Below are 23,738 nucleotides of genomic sequence, written 5' to 3' on the forward strand. Positions count from 1 at the left end.
GAGCACTGAGGGGAGTAGCCAGCTTCGAGCAGAGCTCTCCCAGTCAGCTGCCTCCCAGCCAGCGCCCGGCTCCCCTCCAAGGCTCTCAGGAGGCCGCACCTGGAGGGCGCTGGTGGCTCGGATTCAGTTCATGGCCTTGCCGTGTGTTCACCTAAGTTGGGAAGTTGGAAGACAAAGATTGGAAGGGCTCGGGGAAGATGCCGAGGCGTTCTCATGGAAATAGCACTCTGTTAAATAAACACACAGCAATTTGGCCTGTTAGCTGTCCTCCTTGCCCTTTCTATAAATCACAACCATTAGAAAATGTATCATGTTTAGTGAGGGATAAGCTCATGTTTACTTGAGGATTAAACTGATGTCAACAATAGAGTCCCAGCCAGGCCTGGGCCTCCAGCATCGCAAGCTCATCCTAGGATAAACAAGGAGGAGGTTGAGAAATAAGCAATGAAAGTACCATGCCATTTATTATATTTATACTATTTTTATAATAGTCCCAAGTATCCACTGCCTGCACAGAGAAGTGACGGCCTCCCTCGCAGGACGTGTCTGTTTCCTGGCAGGGGAAGCAGCGAGAAAGCTTGTGCTCAGGCCCTGGCACCAGGTCTGTAGTGCTGGCCTACTCCACGAGTGTTTCCAGGAGCCAGGTTGTGCCGAGGGTGCTATGTGGGCCTGGCCAGTGCTAGCCCAGCCCAGGGCTTAGTAAATAGAGGCAGCCCTGAAAGGCTAAATTGTCCTGGGAGACCAGTCAGCAAGCACTCCCTCTGAAAGGAGCTCAGCACGTGGGGAAGTGGTGCAAAGCCCGTCTCTGATGCCGGGGACCCCAGAGGACCCAGGCGGTTTAGCTCTCCCTCCCCTTCCCCAAGGAGCTGAAGATGCTGGGCGTGTTGTTGTATTTGTACAGTTGCAAGGGACACAATGGCGAGCAGACCTTCATTCCAGCTTGAAGATGCGTCCTGATGAAATGGCTGAGTCCTTGGCAGGTCACAAAGTTCATTTGTGATCCTCCGGAAGGTGACGCACAAAAGCTGAAACAGAATCGAGTTTTCTTAAATAAACAGAGACAGGAAAACTTAGATAGTTGGACCCCCAGTTCCATTGGAACAGTGGGCCAGACCTTGCGATCACTTGGGTTCACAGCTTAAGTGTGGCCTTGCGGACCAAGCTGGTAGCCTGGGCTTCGGGTCGCAGCCGAGCACCTCTGCACAGGATGAGAGGGGTCTCCCAGCCCTTGTCTTGCAGGACTCCAGCCTGGGTTGAGTGCACAGGAGGTCATGCCTTTGCCACTGGGGCATCCCCCAGGAGGAGCCTGCCTTACAGTTCCATGGAGCTGTCCAGTGCTCTGTGGGTGCCAAGGACACCCCTCTGTTGAGCCCATTGGGTGACACTTTTCAGGGTGCTCAGGGTTGGGAGCAGCTCACCCACAGGCACGTGACCTCAGGCGAAGGCCATGCTGCCCAGAGGGCCCAGTGCACACCACTCCTGATGGTAGCATGGGGCGGATGGCAGGAACAGCAGGGGACCGTCCTGCAGCCACCTGCTGGGCTGCACCTGCCTTGCTGCCCACCGGGAAGAGCACTTGGCAAAGTGGCACTGGACAGAGGGTCTAGGGCTTCTCTCAAGATTCTTGGTGTCTCAGAGAATTGGACAAGACACACAGAAAAGGCAGGGCACGTATACATGCATTGAAAAGGGAAAAGAGGAACACTCTACACTGAGAGAGGGCCATGAACCTGCTCATGCAGTGGCCCCAGGGTCAGAGAGGGGGGTCTTAGTATCCACAATCCCAGGTTATCTGCCCCTCAGATGAGAAAGGCATGGGGACAGTCACTCTATCAAATGGTGCCATGTGTGAGGTGTTCTATGGAAACGCTTCCCAACACATGTAAATTAAGGAACATGAGCAGTGTCTTCTGATTGGCTGTGCCTACATGTACGACTGAAAAGGGTGGTTTCTGATTGGTCCTGTGAACAGCACCAGATTGACATAAGGGACTGACCACTTTTCTGATCGGTTAGGTGTACGTGACGGTGGCATCCCTGCATTGGGAGAGTCCCAAGCCCTGTGGCCCTGTCTTAAAAGTCCTATCTAGGAAGTAGGCGTGGAAAGCATGGGGGGGGGGGATGCAGTCCAGGCACTTGGAAACATGGTGGTGCTGGCAGAAAAGTGGCTTTTTCTGGGGAGAATGCCACCACTTTCTGTGCTCAGACTCGCTGTCCCCCTCGTGACTCCAGCCCTACAAACCACACGGTCAGGTCCTCAGCACGTGAAGCAGCCTCCCCCAGCTTCTGCCTCCTTCGGGAGAGTCGTCCTGCTCACCTCCCTGCTTCTGCTCCTCCTTCAGAGCCTGCTCGGTGCCTCCTCTGGGGGCCTCCCCTGGCCCTCCCAAGAGGAGCAAGCATGGTGCCCTGTGGCTGCCTCCTCAGCTGGCCTCACGGCTCCATGCCCATCTGTGTGTGACAGACCCCTGCCTCATGGGGCCCTGGTTATCAGAGGCTTCAAGGCCCCAGGGGCTCCCGCGAGCTCCCTGCTCAAGCTGTGTTCTTGCTCCATTTCTTAAACCCTTGTATTTCCACCCTTTACATAAATAACTAGAGGCTGACATGTCCTGAGAGTAAGCCCAGAGGTGGCCACAGACAGAAGGTGAGTGGGAGGGATTGTCCAAATGTCGTTGTCAGCTCTGCTATGCCACCCTGCGCTTGGGTCCCCAACAAACTAAGGCTCTACGCCCGTTCAGCCTGGAGGCCACACACGACGATGACCAAAGTGGCTGAGGTTCCTTAAGTGCAATGTGGCTGATACTGAGATTTCACTTTAGAAAAAGTTGGGTTTGAGTTCACTTACTCATTTAGGAAACTCAAAGGTAGCTTTCTGCCTACTGTGTAGCGCGTAGACACAGGAGTAAGCAAGGAGCCTCGGCTTTGGAGGAAGCTGGAGATTTCAGCTCATGTCCAGTGTGCTCTTCAGAGACCCAGTTTGCTTCCTAGCTAGGACACCCCGGGGATCGTTTCTGAGTTTGGGGCAGTGCTCTGGAGTGGGTGGGTGGGTGGGTGCTCTGGAGTGGGTGCTCTGGAGTGGGTGGGTGGGTGGGTGGGACCTCCGACGTGCGGAGACCTGGCAGTCAGGCACCAAGCAAGCACAGTTCCTGCTTCTTTCTGCTGTGGGGGTGTGGAAAACACACATTTGGTTTTGCTGCTGATCTGACTTTGAGAGGTGGAAGCTAGTGAGTTTTTCAGTGCTGACTGCCCTCCAGTGCATGTGGTCTGGCAGCTTAGCAGGATCCAGTCTTCCAGAAGAATCCTCTCCTCTCCTCTGAACAGTCTACCTGCTGTCTTGTATCACCAATGGTTCCATCTCAGAACATTTAACGCCAATCAATTCCTCCAAAGAAAATATGTTCCTAAATAAATTGATTTGAAGTTATAGGTATATGTGAGTGATTTTTCTGTGTACATACCACATATATCTACATACATGGGTGCACCTATAGTAGTACCTTTTATATAAGCTTATTCTAAATATTTAATGAGCTAGTATTTGTAAAACAATACCCACAGGCAAAAAGAGCTGTAAAGAGGTGTTTGTTAAATAAGTTTTAAATTGATTAAATAAGTTGTCCTAATAGGTAATTAGGTTTTCCATGATTGATTAGAATTTTGATTACAACATATAAGAACAATACATCCCGTCTCTTACTTTTCAAGCTGTGAGCACATACATGAATTTTGGCTTTAGGCAGTATAATTTTAGTGCTTTTTGCCTGCCTTAGAAAGTACTATACTCTTGTCGTCAGTTACTCTCTGTGAGTACATTGCTTAGTGCTTTGTAGTTCTAATTTAATTCTCTTAAGAACCTTTTAAGAGAGGTATTGTTACTTTTTAACTCCATTTTTGGAAGGGTGGTGACAAAGCTTGCAAAGGTAGGTAGCGTGTTGTTCCATGACGGGCTCAGACCTGGCCCGAGTCTGCTGGACTCCTGGCCTTGCGCCTTCATCGGCTGTGCTGAGCGCAATCCCCTGCGCTAAGCAGTGCACCGCACAGTGACGCACACACTGCCCTTCCGGAGGGCTTGCGAGTGATGCCTTCGCCTTCCCGGCTCCACGCGTCATGCAGATCCCCAGCTCCTGCACTTTCCCAGAGGGAGGCCCGGATGCTGGACTCTGAGCCCGGGTGAAGGACAGCCCAGGCCACAGCATCAGGAGACACTGTGCCAGACCATCTGGGTGGAGCCAGGCACAAGCCTGCCCAGATGCCCGGCAGCCAGCACCTGCCCGCACGTAAGGCAGCCAGCACCTGCCCTTACCCTTGCAATCTCCCACATCTGGCGCCCTGTCTGACTCGCCACAGGCACCAATAAAGGTTTGCTACATGCTGCGGTCTCAAAATCAGAAGGGGAATAAGGAGTCCCCCGGTTCAGTATGTATTGCTCTAAATCTGCCCAGAAAAGATCGTTGTTAATGGACATATCCAAAACAGTGTCTGGATAATGCATGGAGGTTCTGTCAAGTGTGAAAACAAATAGCAAATTAGCAGTGGCAGAATTTCTTGTGGTAGAAACACTGACTATTCCTTCATGTCAAGACGACAGTGTAAAAACTAAGCGTAAAGCGATCTTGAGGGAGGCATTTGAGAACAAAACAATTATGTAGCCATAGAGTATTTTGTTGGAATGTGCAGCCATCATGTTTGTTAGCTAAAATTCTCATCTCTGTTCTAGATTCTAACTGATGGCAGCAATAGCGACTTAATTCTTCAGTTCTGCTATGGATGGGCCAGTCTGGCTGCCCAAGAGGCGTAGTAAGAATGAACACGCAGAAGTGTGGTGCCGGACCCCCGTGGCAACCGTGCAGGCTGACTGGTGTTTGTGCAGCAACTTCTATCATACTTTGGCCTGTCACCTGCAAGTCACCACGACTTGAGCATAGAACATTCACTTGGAATGTTATTGATTGCTGTTTTCCTGGGGTGTAATTGATGTGGAATGAGCTGATGGACATTTTGATACATTTTGACATAAAAATGTCACAGAACGTTCTCGGCATCCTGATGCCGAGTGCACCTGGCCTGCTCCCAAGTGCCAGGTCCCTGGCTTTGCAGCACCTCACGTCCAGGAGGCCACTGCTCTGCGTTCTGCATTTGTTTTCATTTGCTAGGATCTTGCACAGTGGGATCATCCGAGGCCCATTCCTCCTGTCGCCCTTGGCTCGGCCGGTACCGGTACCGAGCTTGGCTCTGCTGCTCCTGCAGCTCATTCAAGGGCGTGGGGTGGCCTTTTCCAGTTTCACACCTTCCAACAGCCGTGTGGGCGGAGCGCCCTGTGGCTTTGATTTGCATTTCCTTGGCGGCTGGAGATGCTGAGAATAATGCCGCAAACTGATTCAGTGATTTTAAATGAAGTCTGCTAAAAATATTTTAGCTACTTTTTCAAAAAGAATAACTGTCTGCTTTCTTCGTATTACACTTCGAGAGCTGCTCAGCTAAGCGCGACTCCTGTCGCTTGTCTGCAGGCGCGTCCTCACCCTGAAGCGTCGCCTCCTCTTAACGCGTGTCAGCGTTAGTTAGAGCAGAGTCTTTGGTTTTCGTGAAGTGCACTGGGCCACTTGGGGCTTTTATGCACCACGTTTTGGAGTGGTGCTTTAGAGATTTTTGCTCAACTTCAACTGACAAAATTTTCTTCTATGCTTTTTTCCTAGAAGTTTTGTAGATTTTTAAAAATAGGATGTTGTGTTATTTTGAAATCATTTATTGAAAAGACTGTCTTCAGTAGCACCATTATACCTTTCATACAGATAAAGCTTTCCTGCCGGCCCCGCCACTGCACTGACTGGCCCGGACCCGCGGGTGGCGCACACCTGCAGTGTGTGGGGGCTAGCGAGCCGCACCTAGCGCTGGGGAGGCTGCGAGCCGGAGGGCCACGGCGAGTCCGAGCGGTGCGGTGAGACCCTGTACCAAATACAGGGCATAAATCTGTTTTCCAATTTTTGAAAAAAAAGATAAATGAAACTTCCATTTATATGTGGTTGAGTGTAAATGTAGACTCTTTGTACCATGGGCTTTTGTGGCCCTGTGTTGAGTTTGGGTAGATAATTCTTTACTTTTAAAACTTCAGTCATTTAAATGACTGTTCTAAATCTTCTATGACTCTAAATTATAGTTTTCTTAATTGTTTATTTATTTCTTTGAGGTACTGGGGATCAAACTTGGCACCTTGCGCTTGCCAGGCAGACACGTATACCATTGAGCTACATTCCCAGCCCTTCACATAAATTTTAAATAAGTTTTTCAGTTTTGTAAGAGAGATTGCTAGGTTTTGATTGGGACTGCACTGATTCTGTACAGAAATCTGGCTTTAGACTTTCTAGTGCATGCACAAGGCATAAATCTGTTTTCCAATTTATTTCAGAGTGTTTTTTTAAAAAAAATTTAGTTCCTAAGTCTTTCATGTCAGTTGTCACCATTATCTCTTAAGTATTCAATAATATTAATGCCCAGATTAAAGCACCTGCAAGCTGGAGCAGGGCCCGAGGGTTCAGTTCCCCCGGGGCGTGCTGAGACAGCGATAGAGACTGGGCGTGGTGGTGCGTACCTGTAATCCCAGCTCTTGGGAGGCTGTAAACAGGCAGATCACGAGTGTGATCCAGTAGTGAGGCCCTGAACACCCTGTAGCTCCTTCCCTAAAATACAAATAATAATAATAATAATAATGCCATTGATGATAGTAATTTTGAATTTCTTTTTTTCCTGATAGTATAAAGCTATTTTTTAAATGCATTTTGGTACAGGGTCTCCAGGGTCTCACTACGTAGTTCATACTCACGATGATTCTCCTGTTTTCAGCCTCCCAAGCACCAGGATTACAGGCATGCGCCACCACACCACCACACCCAGTCTCAATCCCAGTCTCAGCGTGCCCCAGGGGTGTGCTGGGAAGCGAACCCCGGCCACTGTACTCTGCCTGAGCAGGAGCTTTAGCCCACTGAGCCCTCTGGCGGGCCCCTATAAAGCTGCTTTGTATATTTTATATCCTGCTACTTTGTATTCATTTTGCATCAGTTCTACAAGACTTTTTTGTAGATTCCATCAGGTTTTCTATACAAACCGGTCACCTACAAGTACAGACAATTTACCTTCATTGTTTCCAATCTTAGTACCTTTTATTTCCTTTTCTTGTCTTAACACGCTGGCTAGAAGCTCCTGTGCTGAAATGGTTAACATGAGTACTGCTGTTTTGTTTTCCCTTTTTGGGTAAAAAGTTTACTCTGCTTTTACAAAGCCACAGATCTTTATCAAGTTGATAAAAACTCCCATCAATTACTTCTTTGCTGAAATTCAGCCCACAGTAGATCCGATTTAGTTGCACACTTCCCAGTGTATACTGAGGTCTTCTGGGTTTCTTTTCCCCTGCTCTAGAGGGTTGAATTGGTCATCAAGTCACCTTGGTACTCCCAGATAAATCTCACTTGGCCAGAGGGATTATTCTGTGGGCTGCGGTGCAAGGACAGAGCATGAGCTTATTATGCATATTATTGATATTGAATCTCAAGAGCAACAAGAGAAAAATTATTAATTTTATTATATTTAGTTGGATTTGAATGCATATTGAATATAGTTGGATTTGAATTCATAAAATTTTGTTTAGATGTTAATCTGCATTCTTTAATTGGATTATCTTTGGTATGGAGATGATGCTATCCTCATGAATTGACTTAGAAAATATTTTTAACAATTATCTGGAAAAATGATGTGTACTGGTATTATCTTGTTTATAATGCTTGGCAGAATTTATCAGTAATGCACTTGAAGTTTTTCCACATGAGAAAGTGTTTTGCCACAAATTCCACGTCGTTAGTAGATGAAGACTGTTGGGGCTGCCTAATTCCCCTTCAAGCCTGGAGTTTGTATCTTCCAAAGAACTTGGCTTTCTGTGGAGATTGGAAGTGGTTAGCAGTGTCCCCAGTGTGGCGTGATGCTGTGAAGCAGCCCCTGACTGTGTAGCCACACCCTGCCCTTCCGGTGACTCAGGCTTGAATCTGCGTGTGTGGGGGGACCAATGGCAGGCTTCTTGTGGTTTTTATGGGACATTTGCTGTCAGACCTGATCCGTCAGGGCAATCACTTGCTGTTGGGCTCCTCTTTCTTGTTGCTCATGGCCATTAGTCGCCAAGGACCTTCGAATGAGATATGTAAGCCCATGTTGCTGTCACAGCCACTTAGGAGAACTTAAGTATTCATGTGTGATGAAATTGCCTCCATTTGCTCCCTCTTACCCTGTGTCGTCTGCTGCAGAAAGCTGCAGGAATTACAGATTGAGATTATGGATATAGATTACGGTTTTATGGTCATAAAAGCAGTGCAGGTGCACGGAGGGTCGGCTGGTCCTGGTGTCTTGATTCTGACTTATTGCGCAGGCTTCCCGCAGGGCTATGCTGAGGTAAGGAAGAGGCCGTGCAGTGAAACTCGCGCAGAATCCGGCATCCATTTCCATTTATGACCCCTCCAGGTGGCATCAAAGGAAGAGTGCCTGCAGTCATCACTTGGAAAACACTTCCAAATGGCCTCAACTTGTCTGCAGTTACAGTTCTGCACACAGCACACATTTTACTGGGTACAAAACCATCCTTTGGACAGCTGTGATTTAGTGTAAATATAGCATAAAACCCAATTACAGAAAATTGGCAAATACCTAAGACATAAATGTGCCCCACCGTCTTCAAAGGCATCAGGCAGAACCCAAGAGACGCGATGCAAAGTTTTTCTGAGCTTGAAAAAGCAATGTAGCAGGAAATCTGTCAAGTTGCAGTTTTCTCACACGCGGAACCGTGTCCACAGGTTTGGCCTGGAAACATGTTTAAAGTCCAAGTAAGAAACTAACGAAGAAAGATGGTTAAACATCGGCTGTGTTTTCCATATGATGCAATGCAGCAGGAAGGGGAGGAATTGGACGCCAGGGTAGCAGAACCTCATGTGTCAAAGGCAGCATTATCCCCTCCAGGGGCTCGCCGTGAGAAGCAGAATTTCACTGCAAGGCTCCCTGAAGACCACACCAAAGACACTTGTCCAACGTGGAGGAAGTTCCGTGAAGTGCCGCGTGGCACAGCCACGGCCCTCCGTGTACATCTGACTCTGTATATGTTTCTGACAATAGCCCTTGGTGTCACTCACAAACACAAATTGATTCTGTTGCACCCACCACAGTTAGACTTGGAGCTTTTTGATGTCACATAGCATGTTGAGTTGAGAAGAGACTTTGACACCCTCCACCAGTGGTTCTCAAGCTTCCTTGCTTCTCCAGGAGTTTAAAGCAAGACCTTACGCCTGCTGGTAACACTGGATTGTCCCTGGACCTGTTCCCTTGCTCTTCCTCCAGGCACTCAAGGGTGCTAGAGAGCTGCTTGCAGGCTGCTGGGTTGGGATGGCGTGCACTTCTTGGAGAGAGCCCTCATGAAATCCTGCTCTCCCCTGCAAGGGGACGTCTAGTGAGGACCACTGAAGGCTGCTCCCGTTCTGGACTTGGAAGATTGCAAAATGACATTGTTGATAGTTGCTGAAACCGAGTCTCCCTAGAATGTGGGCTCCCACAGTTGTGTCAGCCACAGGACTGGTTGTCACCTGTCCCTCTACCTTCTTTGCCCAGGTGGGTCCCAAGAGTGCTCCGTGTAGAGCTTGTCTTTGTTTATCATAAGAAACAGCACCCGATCGTGAAAGGAGTGAATTGTGCTTTTGCCAAGACCAATCCGAGACAGTGCTGACTGACCCCTCTCCTTTCTTTGTCCACTTTACCAAGATGAAACAAATCTCCCTCTTGGTGAGCACCCTGACACACCATGCAGGAGTTTGACTCCGAGCACCCTCCCAACCCCTGCAGCGTCCTGCTGGCCCTGTGGAGCCCTGGCCCGCTCTGAGAGGGACTGCATTCTGTGTCCTCGGAAGAGAAACTCATAAACTCTTGCTCTCAGGGCCCTGGGTTTAGCTTAGCACCATTAGACCCGACCCTGACACTGGTCATATTTGTGATTTAACTCACGGTAACAATAATAATAGTAGCGGCAGGCAGGGGTTCTCGCGCACTGTTGCGTGCTGTGGTGCTACTCTGTGAGCATGGTGTCGTGTGCCTCATCCCTAAAATCAAGCATTAACAGCCAAGCAAAGGAATTGGCAGTCAGTTGGCAATGAAAGTTTCCAGGTGACCTGACTTCTTCTTCTAGGTATTTTCTCCAGTGTAGTTACCTTAAAAAGTTTGAACAAGTCAGAAGGAAAAGAGATGGGGAGTGGGGCTGGGGACAGAGTAGAGAAGGCAAAGCCCAGCTTGCCTAGGTCCTCATCAGCTCAAGAGCACTTGTGATTTGACGGAGGCCCAATGCACCCCCAGAGACGTCAGCCACTGCTTGGTATGGGTGGGGCTACTTGCTGCACACCTGGGGTCCCCAGGTAAGTTCCCGGATGGGCACTCAGTGTTCTCAAATTGAGACTTGAGATGAGACCAGAGGGCACTTGGGTCTGAGGGGGCGGACTTCGCTGTGTTCCCTGGGAACTGGGTAATGTAGCCCAGCGATCCGATCCGATCCGATCCGACTTCAGCCATTCTGACTGTGTTAAGTGTGGGTTGTTTTTCTACTCTGCTGGGAAGAGCAGAAGAGCACAAGATGTCGCTTCTGGGGACTTCAGGTCAGTTTCCCACACAACAGTTGCACCAGCAGTGAGCTAATGGTTTCTGAGAGGAAGGTAACACAGAAAGGCCCACGGAGCTTTGTGATGGAGCTTCGCTGAGACACTGCTAGTGGGCAGTGAGTTTTGGGGGAAATTTTGAGAATGCCAGTGATTGTGTGAGAACTGCTTAGGGGCTTTCTGTGTAGCCAGATTCAGTCTTGGGTGTATTTCCAGCTTAACGGTATGGACATAACTCAGTAAAATGGGGCAGGGGTAAGGAATACTAGGAAAACAGTAGTAGGTATCTGGAAGGTTTCTGGGTCTTTGCGAGACCTGTTTTCTGACAGCGGATGCTCTGTGAGCGCTTCCGGCTCAGGATCCTAAAGCCCCAGTCACGTACTTTGGCCTCAGCCTGGGCCTTCTGTCTCTTACCAAGAAGGCCGAGCTTGTTTGTGTGGTCCTCGGTCTGGGAGCGTGTGGGAGGCAGGTGGCAGCACGGGCAGCTGGGACAGCAGTTGTGGTTCTCCTGGCCGGCAGGCCGGGCCTCTGGGCTGGCTGTGGGCTGAGCTGGCCTTATGGTAGTAACATTTTATACTTTTCTTCTAGCTTTCGCTTATGAAATGTGTTACTAGCACAACCTGGGGGTGATTTTTGCCCACAAGATATAATGACTTATTATTACGGTTCTCACAGGTGGAGATTTTTATAGAAATTAATTTTCTATTAACATTATGGAAGAAAAAACATTGAAGCAGCAGTTACAGGTGTTGTCCCGACTTGCCTGCACTCCAAAAGCCCTAAGCACTAGCTGGCTTCCGGGGCGCAGTCCTCACAGGACAGGGAGAGAGAGGTTTTTGCCCCGCTCTTCTCTGGAGGTGCAGCTGTTCTCCTCTGTGAGGGCCCCACGGACCGACCGTGGTGAAGTGGGGGCGGCTGAGGCTGCTTCGCCGCTTTGTTCTCAGCGGTTGGTGCAGTCCCCTCCTGGCGGCTCTCTGAAGAAGTCTTTCAAAGCTGTCTCCTAGTCCTCTCGCTGTGTCTGCTCACTAGTGCTAAGTACGCTTCGGGGAGAAGACAGGAAGGAAAAGATAAAAACAAGAAAAGCGGAGGCGGGAAAAGGGAGGTGAGGCAAGTGTTTGGCTCAGCTAGGAAAACTGGGTCCTGAGAGCCTGTGAGAACTCTTGAAGGTGGAGAGTGAGGTCGAGAAGGGTGTGCTGTGTGGAGCCGCCGTGGAGGTCTAGAGAAGGGGGAGGCCTGTACCCTGGGCGCCACTGCCCTGATGAGCAGAGTGGCGTCGGGGCGCGTGGTGGGCATTTCCTTCGGCACCACTTCCGGGCTGTAGTTAACTGACACGTGAGATAGCATGTGCAAGGCGCAGTCAGATGTCTGAGTGTAGCGACTTGCATTCGGGTTGTGTTCACGTGTGCTGCACTCACTGACAGCAGGCGTGTGTTGAGCAGAACAGCCTGCATCTGAGGAGGCAGGTAGGAGGCAGCAGCACTGGAGTAAGGGTGGGCGTGAATAAGGTGGTGTCTGGGAGGAAGGTAAAGGGCACCCACCGGGCATCTGACCGTATTCAGCGCGGAAGCTAGGAACATGGCAGGAACAACTGTGATCGGACATCGGACAGCTGCACATGCAGGAGGAAGACACCTGTGAGGGGGGTGTGCAGCTAAGGTTATTGTCCGCACCAGAGGCAGCACTCCTCTGGGCATGCCTGGGTGGGTTGAGGGGTGGCCGCCAGCACCGGGTAAGGCCTGTCTGGCCCTGCTCCCCCTCAGCTTCCTGACCGCCGTGGACTAAGCACTTTACTCCCCACACCCTCCCACCCTGCTCCCCCCTTGGAGCCGGCTGACCATGAACGGAGTCCTCAGAGAGGGAGCTCAATACAGCTCTCAGCCTTTCATTGCAGGAGCTGGGCAGTTTGTCTCAGCAGTGGGAAAGCTGACTGATACAGAGGGAAAGGAACAGAACCAGCCATGTAGCTACTCTGATTCTCTGCCCGGCAGTACCAGCTGCAGGTTGGATAGGAGAAGGGACCTACAGCAGCAGGGTGTCCCCACTGGCTGCAGACCAGAGGTCAGAACAAGAGAGGTTAAAGGCTCTGATGTGGGTGTAGAGTGATGGAGAGAAGGAAACAAGGGCTCCCAGAATCCACACGGGTCGGCCTAGGGCTTCTGCTGAGCTCCAAGCCGTGCCTGCATTTACCAAAGCGAGTCTGTGGAGCCGGGCAAGCAGGGCTCCAGGGGAAAACACGTATTGGACCAGCAAACCCGGTTCACTCCAGGTGAGATAAGGCAAAGCAAATGCTTGGTTCTGGCCATCACCAAGGCAAGAGGCCACCACCTTGGGAAGCTTGCCGCTGCGCCAGAATGGGGTGTCCTGCCCCTCCTCTGTGGCTGCCAGTGCTTGTCACTCAGTGCTGGCAGAGAAAAGGCCCCTCTCAGTGTCAGTGTTCACAGTAGCGAAACATGGAAGCTCCTGTTGTGGGATGATCGGATAAGTTGTGGGTTGTGTGTACAAGGAACAGGATCCAACCTCAGGTGATGCAAAATCCTGACACATGCTGCCGGACGACGTTGTGGACACTGTGCTAAGGGACATGTGCCAGTCTCAGAAGATAAACACTGTGTGACCGCAGTTCTACAAGGTGCCTAGGAGAGAAGTCAGACAGAGCGTACATTAGAGCTATCAGGGACTGCAAGAGAGGACAACGGAGAAGGGCTTAGTGGGCCGGCCTTCGTGTCTGCAGCACGGAGGCGTCCTGGACACGGCGCGCACGCCCTTCGCACAGCTCATGCCACTGAGCTGTGTGCCCCAGCGGCCAGTGTTGGGTCCAGTCAAGTTGCTCTGTACGTGTGGTGCCAGCCTCAGTGTTAGGGATCCCCAGCGCATGGCACGTTCCGTGTTAGCAGACTCCATGCAGGTGTGAACCTGAAGCAGACGGCCACTTTATAAATCTGCCATCAAGTGACATAGAATCCGATGTCCTGCCAAGTCATGATGGCCACGTGTGGCCAGATGTTTGAGTGCCCCAGAGAGGGAGAGAAACGTGTTCCACAGGGTGAGAGCGGCTATTACTAGCCCTGGGGGCACCAGAGCCAGGGGCAGGTGCAGGTGCTCTTGGCCTGTAGGAAGGAGCCAGGTTGGCAGGTGCCTCCTTCTGCTCGAGTAGGGCGTGCAAGTGCACTTCCTGTGTAGCAACCGAGCCAGCACGGCCACAGGACCTGAAAAGAATCGTCCAGGTTGCCTCTTGGGTTGTTCCTACTGGACTTGGAACCTCTTATTGTTTCTTAATTATAAATTTGATGTGTTTGTCAGTGTTCCATTGCAGTACTACTAACCAGAGCTGCTATGGTTTTGCAGAAAAGAGGATCATTTACACAGTTTTGGAGTCAAGTGCATGGCTCAGTGTGGGCCTCGGGGAGGGCGTCAGGAAGTGTGCAGGGGATCAGCCCCCAGACAGGGAGCCAGCCACACAGACCGTGGCCCAGGGCCTCCAGTGGGCCCCACTTCTCGGGTCCCAGCTCCTAGTGTCAGCAGGGAGACTCTCAGAGCCATCCACATCCAAACCATGCACCAGGACTCTCCGTTTAAGAAGCAGTGTCCTTGGCTGTCCACACGGGCAGATGGCTCGTTTAGAGGGCAAAGTTCAAGGTGCTCATATGCAGCTGGTAGAGGACAAGAAGAAGTATATTCGACAGGGTCTGGTGCAGGCTGGAAGCAATGAAGTGGGCTCCCGTGTGCTCATCCTCTGCTTCCTGTCCAAGCCAAGAGCCCTAAGGGCATGGGTGCTGGGCGCCAAGCAGCAGCAGTGTCTTCCCAGAAATTCTAGAAGCTTCTATCTGTCTGCAGCCCTGACTTCCCCTTCTGCCTCGTACATGTTCCATTCCGCTCCATCCCGTTGGATTCAGTGCCTTAATTCAGAGTCTGGCAAAGTGACTCCAGCACCAGATGTGGAAGGCAGCCCTCAGACAGATGTCGCCACGTCACAGATGCCCAAAGCAAAACAAAGCAAAGGGACAGGATGAAGGCACAGAAAGGAAGAGGCTGGGAACCCGTTTCAGGCTGCTGGTGTACATTAACTGTAAAGAATGAAGAAAGACCTAGGGGCCGGGGAGATGGCTCAGCAGAGTAAGTGCTTCCCTGGCAAGCGCAAGGGCCTGAGTTCAATCCCCAGTTCCAAAGAAAGGAAAGAAAGAAAGAAAGAAAGAAAGAAAGAAAGAAAGAAAGAAAGAAAGAAAGAGAAAGAAAGCCAGCCAGCCCTATATAGGTCTTGCTTTATCTTGGTCTTAACCATCCAGCAGAAAGGTATAGAAATGAGGTATGAAAAGTGAAGCCATGTTCATATGCTAAGCTGCGGAAGGCTCACGTCATCAGATTCGGACATTGCCAGTCCTGCAGATAACCCACTGCTATTGTGGAGTACACGACTATATTGGAATATTTTGCTGAATTCAAGCACCTACAATATTTGGATGGCAATGGAATACCCATCTCTGACAAAACTGAGCAAAAAAAGGGGATACAGAGGAAGGACAATTTTGTATCTGTATATACAAAATAGTTAGGATAGATATACAGCTACTTTCTCTTAATTCAATAAGAGAAAAGGTCTGCACTAATAGTGTTTGGACAGGATATCATGTCTGCATCTTGTGCTGTGAATGACTACTACAAAGACAACAATATGCAATGTATCAATTGTTGTAACTCTCCTACCAACCTGTTTTGAAGCTGTCACATTGCAATTTTTTCTCAATAAAATTAATTTTAGAAAGAATGAAGAAAGAATTGCTTACAGCACAAAGGAACTTTATAACTTAGCATGAGGGTTCAGAGGCTAGACTGTGCTCATAGCAGAAGGACGCATTCTGGGCTGTGTGAGTATCCGGATCCGGAGTGATCGGGATGGAAGGCACACGTGGCGAGGGAGCGAGGGAGCGAGACGGAAGCCCTGCCTGGCCTGCAATGTTGGTGACTCTCAGAGGTAGACTGAACGCATTTTGCACACTGAGATGGACACGAGCGCTCCGGTGGCCACAGCAGGATGTTATGTTTGGCTGAAGTGTCCCTCTGGGGTATCCTGTGTTTGAAGGAGACTGGATACGGCATGCACACTGACGGGCACTGTGCCCATCAGTTGGGCTTGGAGGCTGCACTGCCGAGGTAGCAGGAAACCTGAAGTCTGCCGGGCTCTTCTTGGATCTATGTGGCCCATGACTTGGTAGAGGTACCTGGCCCTTGCACCCCTCGTTCCTGAGTTGGCAACCCCCAGAAATGTCACAGTAGGTGAGAAGAACCCTAGCTAAGGACAGGAAGGCCAAAGCAACTGGCTGTTTTGGTGAAGCCTGGAGTCTGTGAGCTAGCTTCACTGTGAGGAGGAGGAATGAGAGACCCAGCACGGAGGGCGCAGTCGCCCTTCCCCAAAGCGCCCTGGGCACCTGCTGCAGGCCAGAGAGGGCAGCAGGAGGAGGAGAGGACAGCACGGTGAGCCCGACCCGAGCCTCTGGGTGCCAATTGCAGCAATGTCTGGGGTGGTCTGGAGAAAAGAGGCAGGGAGGTGGCCTTCTGTGGACAGGAACGTGGGCCACAGAGGATGCCACAGCATGACAAGCCATGCCCCGAGGGCTCATCAGCCTCCCGTGGGAAACAGTGGAGCAGGCGAGGCCTTTAGCATTTGGTGTAAGGCTGCCTGGGAAGGTAGGCTTCACTGTCAGGATGCTCACGCCCAGCCCCAGTGCTGTCAGATTTCCCGAGCAAGGTAGGCCAAAAGCATGCGTCACTGAGCACACCCTCGTTCTCAGCTCGTTCTCAATGAAGTGAGGGGCCGGGGATGGAGTGGACAAGGGATGCAGAGAAGGGGAAGCCTCCTCTTTCTGTCTCCAGTGAGTGTCAAGTAGGGGGCACCATGCCTCAGCCCCGAACCCCGCTAGCTGGGCCATGGGACCTGGCTGAGGGAGATTTAAGATGATCGCCTCTAACCATGTTAGAGACTGATTCATCAAACACGCAGATGCCTCATTGCTCGACTGAATTCTTTAGGGAATCATGACCAATGAAAGTTGGAACATGTGCAGCAGAAGTTCAGGTCCAGATGTATTTAACACAAATGCTTTCTGGTGTGTGTCTGGTGGAATCCCTGTGGTTCCCCTGTGGAAAGCCAGGGCCTTGTGCTCCGTCAGCGTGAAGCTGGGCTGGGCTCCCTCGGAGGCGCTGGAAGCTGTGGTACCCGAAGGGTGGGGTGAACGCGCAGCCCGGGAGTGGTCCTTGCCGTGCTGCCTAATGCTGTCCCGCGCAGCTTCGCAGCCTGGCGACCTCTCACCCGTTCAGGTCTCCTCCTCCTCCCATCTCACCTTTCTGGACCAACTGCTCGGGATGCTACACTCCCCAGTATCGGTGCCCATCACCCGCGTGCAGCGAGGGCAGTGACCCTGGCCAGCCCGTGACACTGCTGTTGCAAGAAGTGAGTTCTCTGGGCAGGCGCTGGGCTGCTTTTCTCTGTCTCATTTGTATCCGCATGTAATTCTGGAAAGCAGAGGGCTCAGTAAATTCCATTTTCTCCTGCAGAGAACCAGGATTGCAGTGCCAAGGTGGGTGTGAAACTTGCAGTTTCCTGTCTTATATGCACATTCTTTCGACGATGTTCCTCGTCCTTAAGGGCAGGGGCCCTAGCTCTTCACAGCATCTGCTGTCTCCGCTGGGGAACGGTGCTTGTGGGCGACAGTGGCCTCGTGCCGTGTGGCCTACGCACATTTGTGTGAGACCTCTTGCCTGGTGCTTGCTGCAGCCGCTGGAGCCTCTGTGTGCACCTGGACGTGTCCGAGCCCGCTGGCCGGAGCGCTGAGCCCAAGGGGAAGTGTGAAGGGGCGCAGCTGACGTGGACGCCTTCACGGGCTCGTGGGTCGGTTTACAAACAGCTGTGGAAAGTTCCTATTAAATTTCTGATGGGGAGAAGCAGGTTCGTATAAACTCTGCAGCTAGATGAGCTCATTCCTAGCTGCGATGCCAGATGCCAGGACTTGGAAATTGGACACTGCCGCTGACATCAACCTGAGCGCCCATCCCGCCCATCCGATTCCACATCTAAGAGCTTTTCATTCTTTGTCCTTTATACAAGAAATTGCATTTCAATGTAGGGCTGTAAAAACATGTTTGGAAAATTCCGCTATGCTAAGTAGATTCTTTTGTATTAAAGAATTCTTCTCATTTATGTATTTTATTTTGCTTAAGAGTAACATGCATTAATTGTATTTGTTAATGACATTCAGTGTGATATTTCAGTACTTTTAATTTTTTCTTTTTCTTTTGTTTTGAGTACTGCGAATCAAACTCACAACGTTGCGCTGGCAAGGCAGGCGCCATGTTGCTGCGCTACGTCCCTGGCCCTTTCGTACTTTTTTCTTTCAGATGCTAACTATAAAAAAAATCTTCCTGGATTGAAGGAAAAAAAAATCATAGCAAACATGAGGTCTAATATGTTGTTTTTTTCTAATACAATTGAAGCAAGTTAAATTTCTCTTTATCTTACTTGGGAATCTGTGTTGTGTCACTGTGCTTACTTCGTGATAGAAAACAGTGGTAACACCAAGGGGTTATCACCCCAACCCTTGACATAAGTGGCCGTGGAATGTGAGTTAGAAATGAAAGCAAGTTTATTTATAGGGAATTCCAACAATAGACAGGTATGACATGCATTCGGCACATAAAAGTCTTATTCGTTTAGTAGTGCCTTGTTTGAGAAGAACTGCAAATCAAAATGAATTTCTAAATAAATCATATTTTGTACATTTTTCCACTATATAATCAAAAGCATTCTGATTTATAGTAGAAAGCAGCATTAAAAATAAACTGTTTCAAAGTTTAACAAGCCTTATAGTCATCTGATTGATTACAAAGCTTAGAAAAAGTCAAATTGCCTGTAAATAAAATTTGACATAACTATATTTTCCAAAAATGCTATATAATATGTATAGAGCATATATAATATTTGACTTATACATTTGAAATGTGGAACTATGTCCACTTTCAATATTTGCCCCATAACATCAAGACTAGCTGAATGGCTAAAGTCCAGCCAAAACCAAACTATTTGCTCATTTAGTTGGACTTGGTAATGTGTGACCACATACTGGGCATTGCAGTAATGTGGGAGTTTAATAGGGCTAAATGGCTATCAAAATGTAAGGTTGTGGGACCGGCCAGATGGCTCAGCAGACTAACGCGCCTGCTTAGGCAGAGAGCAGTGGCCAGGGCTCGATCCCCAGCGTGCTGTGCCGGCCCTGCCCCCACGGTGCGCTGAGACAGTGATTGAGACTGCAGGTGGTGGCATGTGCCTGTAATCCCAGCACTTGGAAGGCTGAAAACAGGAGGATCACTACAAGGCGAATCTACATAGTGAGACCCTGTAGATCCTGTAGACACTGTACTAAATACATTTTTTAAAAAGTACGTCTGTAAAGGCATGTGAGGTCTTCGGGTTAGCTGGGTGTTTGAGGCAACATGAAGATCATTCCTCTAAAGTGGACGTCACTGTTATGCCTCGTGCCTGCATGTTTCAGGAATGTGCAGATTTCTCGCACCTCACAAGGGCCCTCCTGTACTGCATCATGAGGTACTCCTGCGTCTAGGCAAGGGTGGGGTGACTGTCAGAGACAGAAGGCTTAGCAGTGTTGCTTTGTTCTGAAACAGGTTGTTTGGTATCAAGTCGGTGATCCAGACTGACTGCTCCAGTACATGGAAGATCATCGTCAGCCCAAACCTGTCCTGGTACCACCATGCCAACCCCATCCTGCTGCTGGTCATGTACTACACGCTGGCTACGCTGATCCGCATCTGGCTCCAGGAGCCCCTGGTAAGGGTCTGGGATGCGGTGGTCTTGCTATAGTGGCCTGGGGTCCTGGGGATGGGCCGCTGCTCCCGCTGCCCCACCAACCGGCACATATGCCTACATCACGGCAGCGTCTGGTCCCAGAACCCAGTGCGGCCGAGGGCTAGGTGCATAGAAAGTGGCAGGAGGAGGCCTGGCTTCCGTGTAAGGGCCCTTCAGAGCTGCCTCAAATCGTTGCAGGAAAGAGAGTCCAGAGTTGGATTTGTTACTGCGAATTTAGTAAGTACAGGTAACATGCTAGTCTGTTTACAAACTTTATTGCACCTTCTCTGAAGACCCAGTGTTGTTTCCGTCTCCCACAGGTGAGGAAAATGAGGGGCTACAGAGGCCCATTTTCCTGAAATCACAAACTTACTGACCCTGCACCCCTTAGCCCCGTGGTGGCCTTCACAGCCTTTTCTTCCCTGAGGGTGCTGCAGGAACCCAGTGCTTGGAGCCTGCAGTTCACTTCGCACAGTAGGGGAGGCCTCCATGGGAACAAGGTTGTCCCCTGCTGGAGTACTGGAGCCCTGAACCTCTGAGGGTGGCCTCAGTCCTTGGTCTTCCAGTGGCTGTGAGGAGCTCTGCTTCCAGGCCAAGTTGGGTCAGAGCTGCCTCACCTGCGCCCTGCAGGGGGCACTGCTCAGGGCAGATGTGTTCAGAGCCAGGCTGAGCCGGGCCTGCAGTCCATCTCCTGTTCTCCTCGCTTGCGTCTAGGCCTGGAGCAGTTTTGCTCCTTCCTCATTCCTGTCCTCACATCTGCAGACCAGGCTAGAGCCACACAGTCACTCCATCAGCCAGTCACCAGATGCTCGACCAAGGCCAGCTGAGCAGGTCCACAACAGCCGGGTCCTGCACTTCCTCAGGGAAATGCGGCCTGGGAGAAGTGGAGGCCACCAACTCTACCAGGACAGCGAGTGGGCGAGGCGCACATCTCTGGCCCTGGCTGAGGCACCGTCTGTCGGTCTTCCCACCAGTGGGCACCTGTGTCCATGTTGGGGTCACGTGTAAGGGGCAGTGCTGTGTGCTGGATGTTAGCATCCACACAGAGCATCTTCGCTCTGAGCCCTGCAGGATGCTTGTACAGTTAGGGTGGTCCTGTAAGGTCAGAAGGAATCCCCATCGTCCTGAGTCACATTTCTCTAGCTCTCTCATAAAATTTGATGATGCCAGTAACAGCCTTTAAAAGTCATTATGTTGGTATCCTCTACAGACTTCATATGAAGTGTGACTATAAATAGTGAACAGTCAAATTTCTGAGAAGTACTGTGGTAGAAGACACGCTGCCACGAATCCGCCTTAGGGTTCGCCCCTTTCTTTGGACACGCTCGCCCGTCATCCCGGCCACTGTCTGCAGCAGCTCTGCGTCCCCTTCTGTGAGTGTCTGTGGCTGCAGTGTCCTGACTGCCTTCCATTTCATGACCATTTTGAGTCTGGAGAAGAGCCAAAGTGGCGCAGCACACACGCGCCATCTCGCGCCCTGTGCTCACCGCCTGTGGGATGGCGCTCAGCTGCAGCGTCCGCTGTCTCCACTTAGTCGCATCTGGAGAGACCCACAAGGAAAGGACTTCCAGAGCTGCTGCTTCAGAAGGCGGCAAGAAGAGTGTGACGAGTGTGCTCGGGAGAGGCTCGTGAGGGAGGTCAAGGGCAACAGACAACTTTGACTGTAGTGTTTTTAGAAATTTAAACGCCCTATATTTTATCACTCACTGTACATACGAATATATATATATATATACATCCATAAATAAAAGGATGTATGTAAGAAATTAAAATGTACAGCGGGAACCAGTTTCAAATGATACCTTACCATTACGGAAACACAGGTGCCACAGCTGAGCAGAGACGCAAGCCAGGCCTGCGACTTTCCCCGGGACCCCAGAAGTCGCTCTCCTGAGAGGCACAGGCATGGCAAAGGCTTTGCTCTTCCTCCAAGGGCTGCCGTGTTCCATGGTTGAAGCTGTGGGCCTTCTGGGAGGCTGCGGGAGGCCGAGATGGGGGCCTGAGCAGTGGCAGCCCTGCAGGCTGTGTGTCCAGTGTCCACACCTCAGGAGTCCCTGTCATGGGGGTGAGGCAGCGTCAGAGGACAGAACACTGGCTGGATCCTGCTGCCACATTTCGCACAAAGTGCCAGCCCTGAGCTGTGGGTGTGGAGGCGACAGGCCATCACATGTGTTCAAAAAGGCAGTGCAGCTAGTGTCAGAAGTTGAATGTCCAATGGGTGCTCCTTGACTTGTGCTGGGGTTGCTTTCTGCAGCCATCCCGAGCTGAGAAGGCTAGTCAGTGAAAATTCACTTGAGCTGCCAGGCAGGCTCAGCCTGGACTGCTCTAACCAGCCGCAGCGCCCTCGAGTCAGACTCGGTAGTGCAGAGCCTTTTACACAGCTTGGGGTATCTCTGCTGTCCTCTCTGCGGTCCAGCCCTCGAGGGACCCAGCACAGAGGGGAGAAGCACTCAGCATCACTGCCAGGTCAGTGAGGAGTGAGGTTCCTATCTGCTGACAGCGTGTCCCCGGTTGTCAAGTGACCGTGACTGGGACGTTTGCAAAGGTCCCTCAGGGGTCCCCCACCCCAGGAACAAGGAGTACTTCCTGTAGATGCTGCTCTGGCCCGCAGAGCCCAGGGCACAGCACACCAAGACCCCGGGCCAGTTCACGGGCACACTGGCGAGGTCTGGGCCTTGCAGAATCAGGGAGCAGCTCCCATCCCTGTCGTGCAGAGCCCAGAGGGCGCTGGGCTGTGCTAAGAGTGTTGCTCCGTGCAGAGTACACGTTGGCTTTGAAAAATGGCCAGCGGGGCAAAAGTGGCCCAGGCTGCCACTTTTAAGAATTTATTTATCTTAAGATGCAATGATGCCCCGGAAGGCACAGCAGTGGTGGTGACTCTGTTGCAGGTGCCAGAAGAGCTGGCCAAGGATGAGGATCTGGGTGACAGCCCCAACCAGCACTCAGCAGAGAGGCGGCGGAGCCTGTGGTATGCGGCCCACTACCCCACCGACGAGAGGAAAGTAAGCCACTGTAGGGTCGGATGGGCACGCTCTGCCTGCCTTGCCGTATTTTGTTTTACCCAGTACATGGGCCCAGGATGTCGCGGGCAATGTGGGCTGCTCCTGGGTCGCAGAGAAGTTGGGCTGGGCAGACAGGGCACCCAGGGGGCCTTGTGGGGACAACACTTCCTGTCTGTACTTTGTGCTGATATCTCCTAGTCCTAGAGGAAATGCTCTAGATTTGTTTCTTTAAAATAAATACCCTCTATATTTCAAACACACAGTGAGCAAGTGAGCAGCGTGTGGGCTGTCCTCTGCTGAGAGGCTGTGCAGGTGGCGCAGGCCGTGTAATCCCCAGAGCCTGAGCCCCTTCTCTGTCCTGTGGAGCTCCTCTGCTCTGTGTGGGCCCCTGGCCTGGCCGTGTCCTGACGACAGTTGCTCTTCCATCCTTGACAGGTCCTCTGGGCTGCCCCATGCCAGTGCATCAAGGAGCAGACCCTTTGCCGTGCTCATGGCTGGGGACAGTGTCCAAGTGGAGGGAGAAAAATGACCTGAAAGTTTCCCGCCGCGCGCACGCGGCACGCGCGCACACGCTGGCGGAAGCACAGCAGAGCCGGCGCGGCGGCCGGCGCCCTCCCCTCGCTGGCCTCCCGCGGCCCACGCTGTGCGGAAAGCGCTTTGAAAATACAGATACATCAAGAATTTACTTGGGGACCTTCCATAGTTCATGGGAGCTTAAATGAGTCCGGACTCAAGAACACCCAGACTTACTTGCCGAGCTAATAACTATTTGAGGGCATCCCAAACCCTTGGCACTAAACTAGCTTAAAAGTATGATCCTACAATAATTATTTTTTTATAGGCAATACGCAAACCTTAAAATAATCTCAAACCTCAGCACAGATAAATTTTTTTTACTAAGAAACTTTTCTTGAAAAGTAAATACTTTCAGAATTCTGCATATTTCTCTAAGGGTTCTGGCAGCGTAAAACCAAAAGGCTTATTCCATTAAAACAGAACATCTGAAAAAGATAGTAACTCTGTAATCACCTGGTTTATGGGTGCATATTTGCTGTCATAATTAAAACTCAATAAAGATGAGACTCTGGAGGTGGTCACAGTGAACAGCGCCTCACAGCTCAGTTATTTGCTGCTGTCCGTTTGCATGGCGGTGTTAACAGACCCGGCTTCCTCCAGCTAGAGAGTAGGTGTGTGTGGAGGGAACGTCGCAGATGCGCAGAAGCA

At 50.9% G+C, this 23,738-nt stretch overlaps 1 protein-coding gene across 1 annotated transcript in view; it reads left to right on the plus strand.

Moving 5' to 3' along the window:
• Piezo2 (piezo type mechanosensitive ion channel component 2) overlaps window positions 1-23,738 on the plus strand; it is a 181,586-nt gene that overhangs the window by 53,151 nt on the left and 104,697 nt on the right. Inside the window, exons 6-7 of the mRNA XM_023705295.1 lie at window positions 19,332-19,494; window positions 22,401-22,514. Of these exons, the coding sequence (XP_023561063.1) occupies window positions 19,332-19,494; window positions 22,401-22,514 (277 nt within the window). The remainder of the gene's footprint in view (window positions 1-19,331; window positions 19,495-22,400; window positions 22,515-23,738) is intronic.

The sequence above is a fragment of the Octodon degus genome, unplaced genomic scaffold, assembly GCF_000260255.1.
Source record: "Octodon degus isolate 3935 unplaced genomic scaffold, OctDeg1.0 scaffold00216, whole genome shotgun sequence".
NCBI classification, from domain to species: domain Eukaryota; kingdom Metazoa; phylum Chordata; class Mammalia; order Rodentia; family Octodontidae; genus Octodon; species Octodon degus.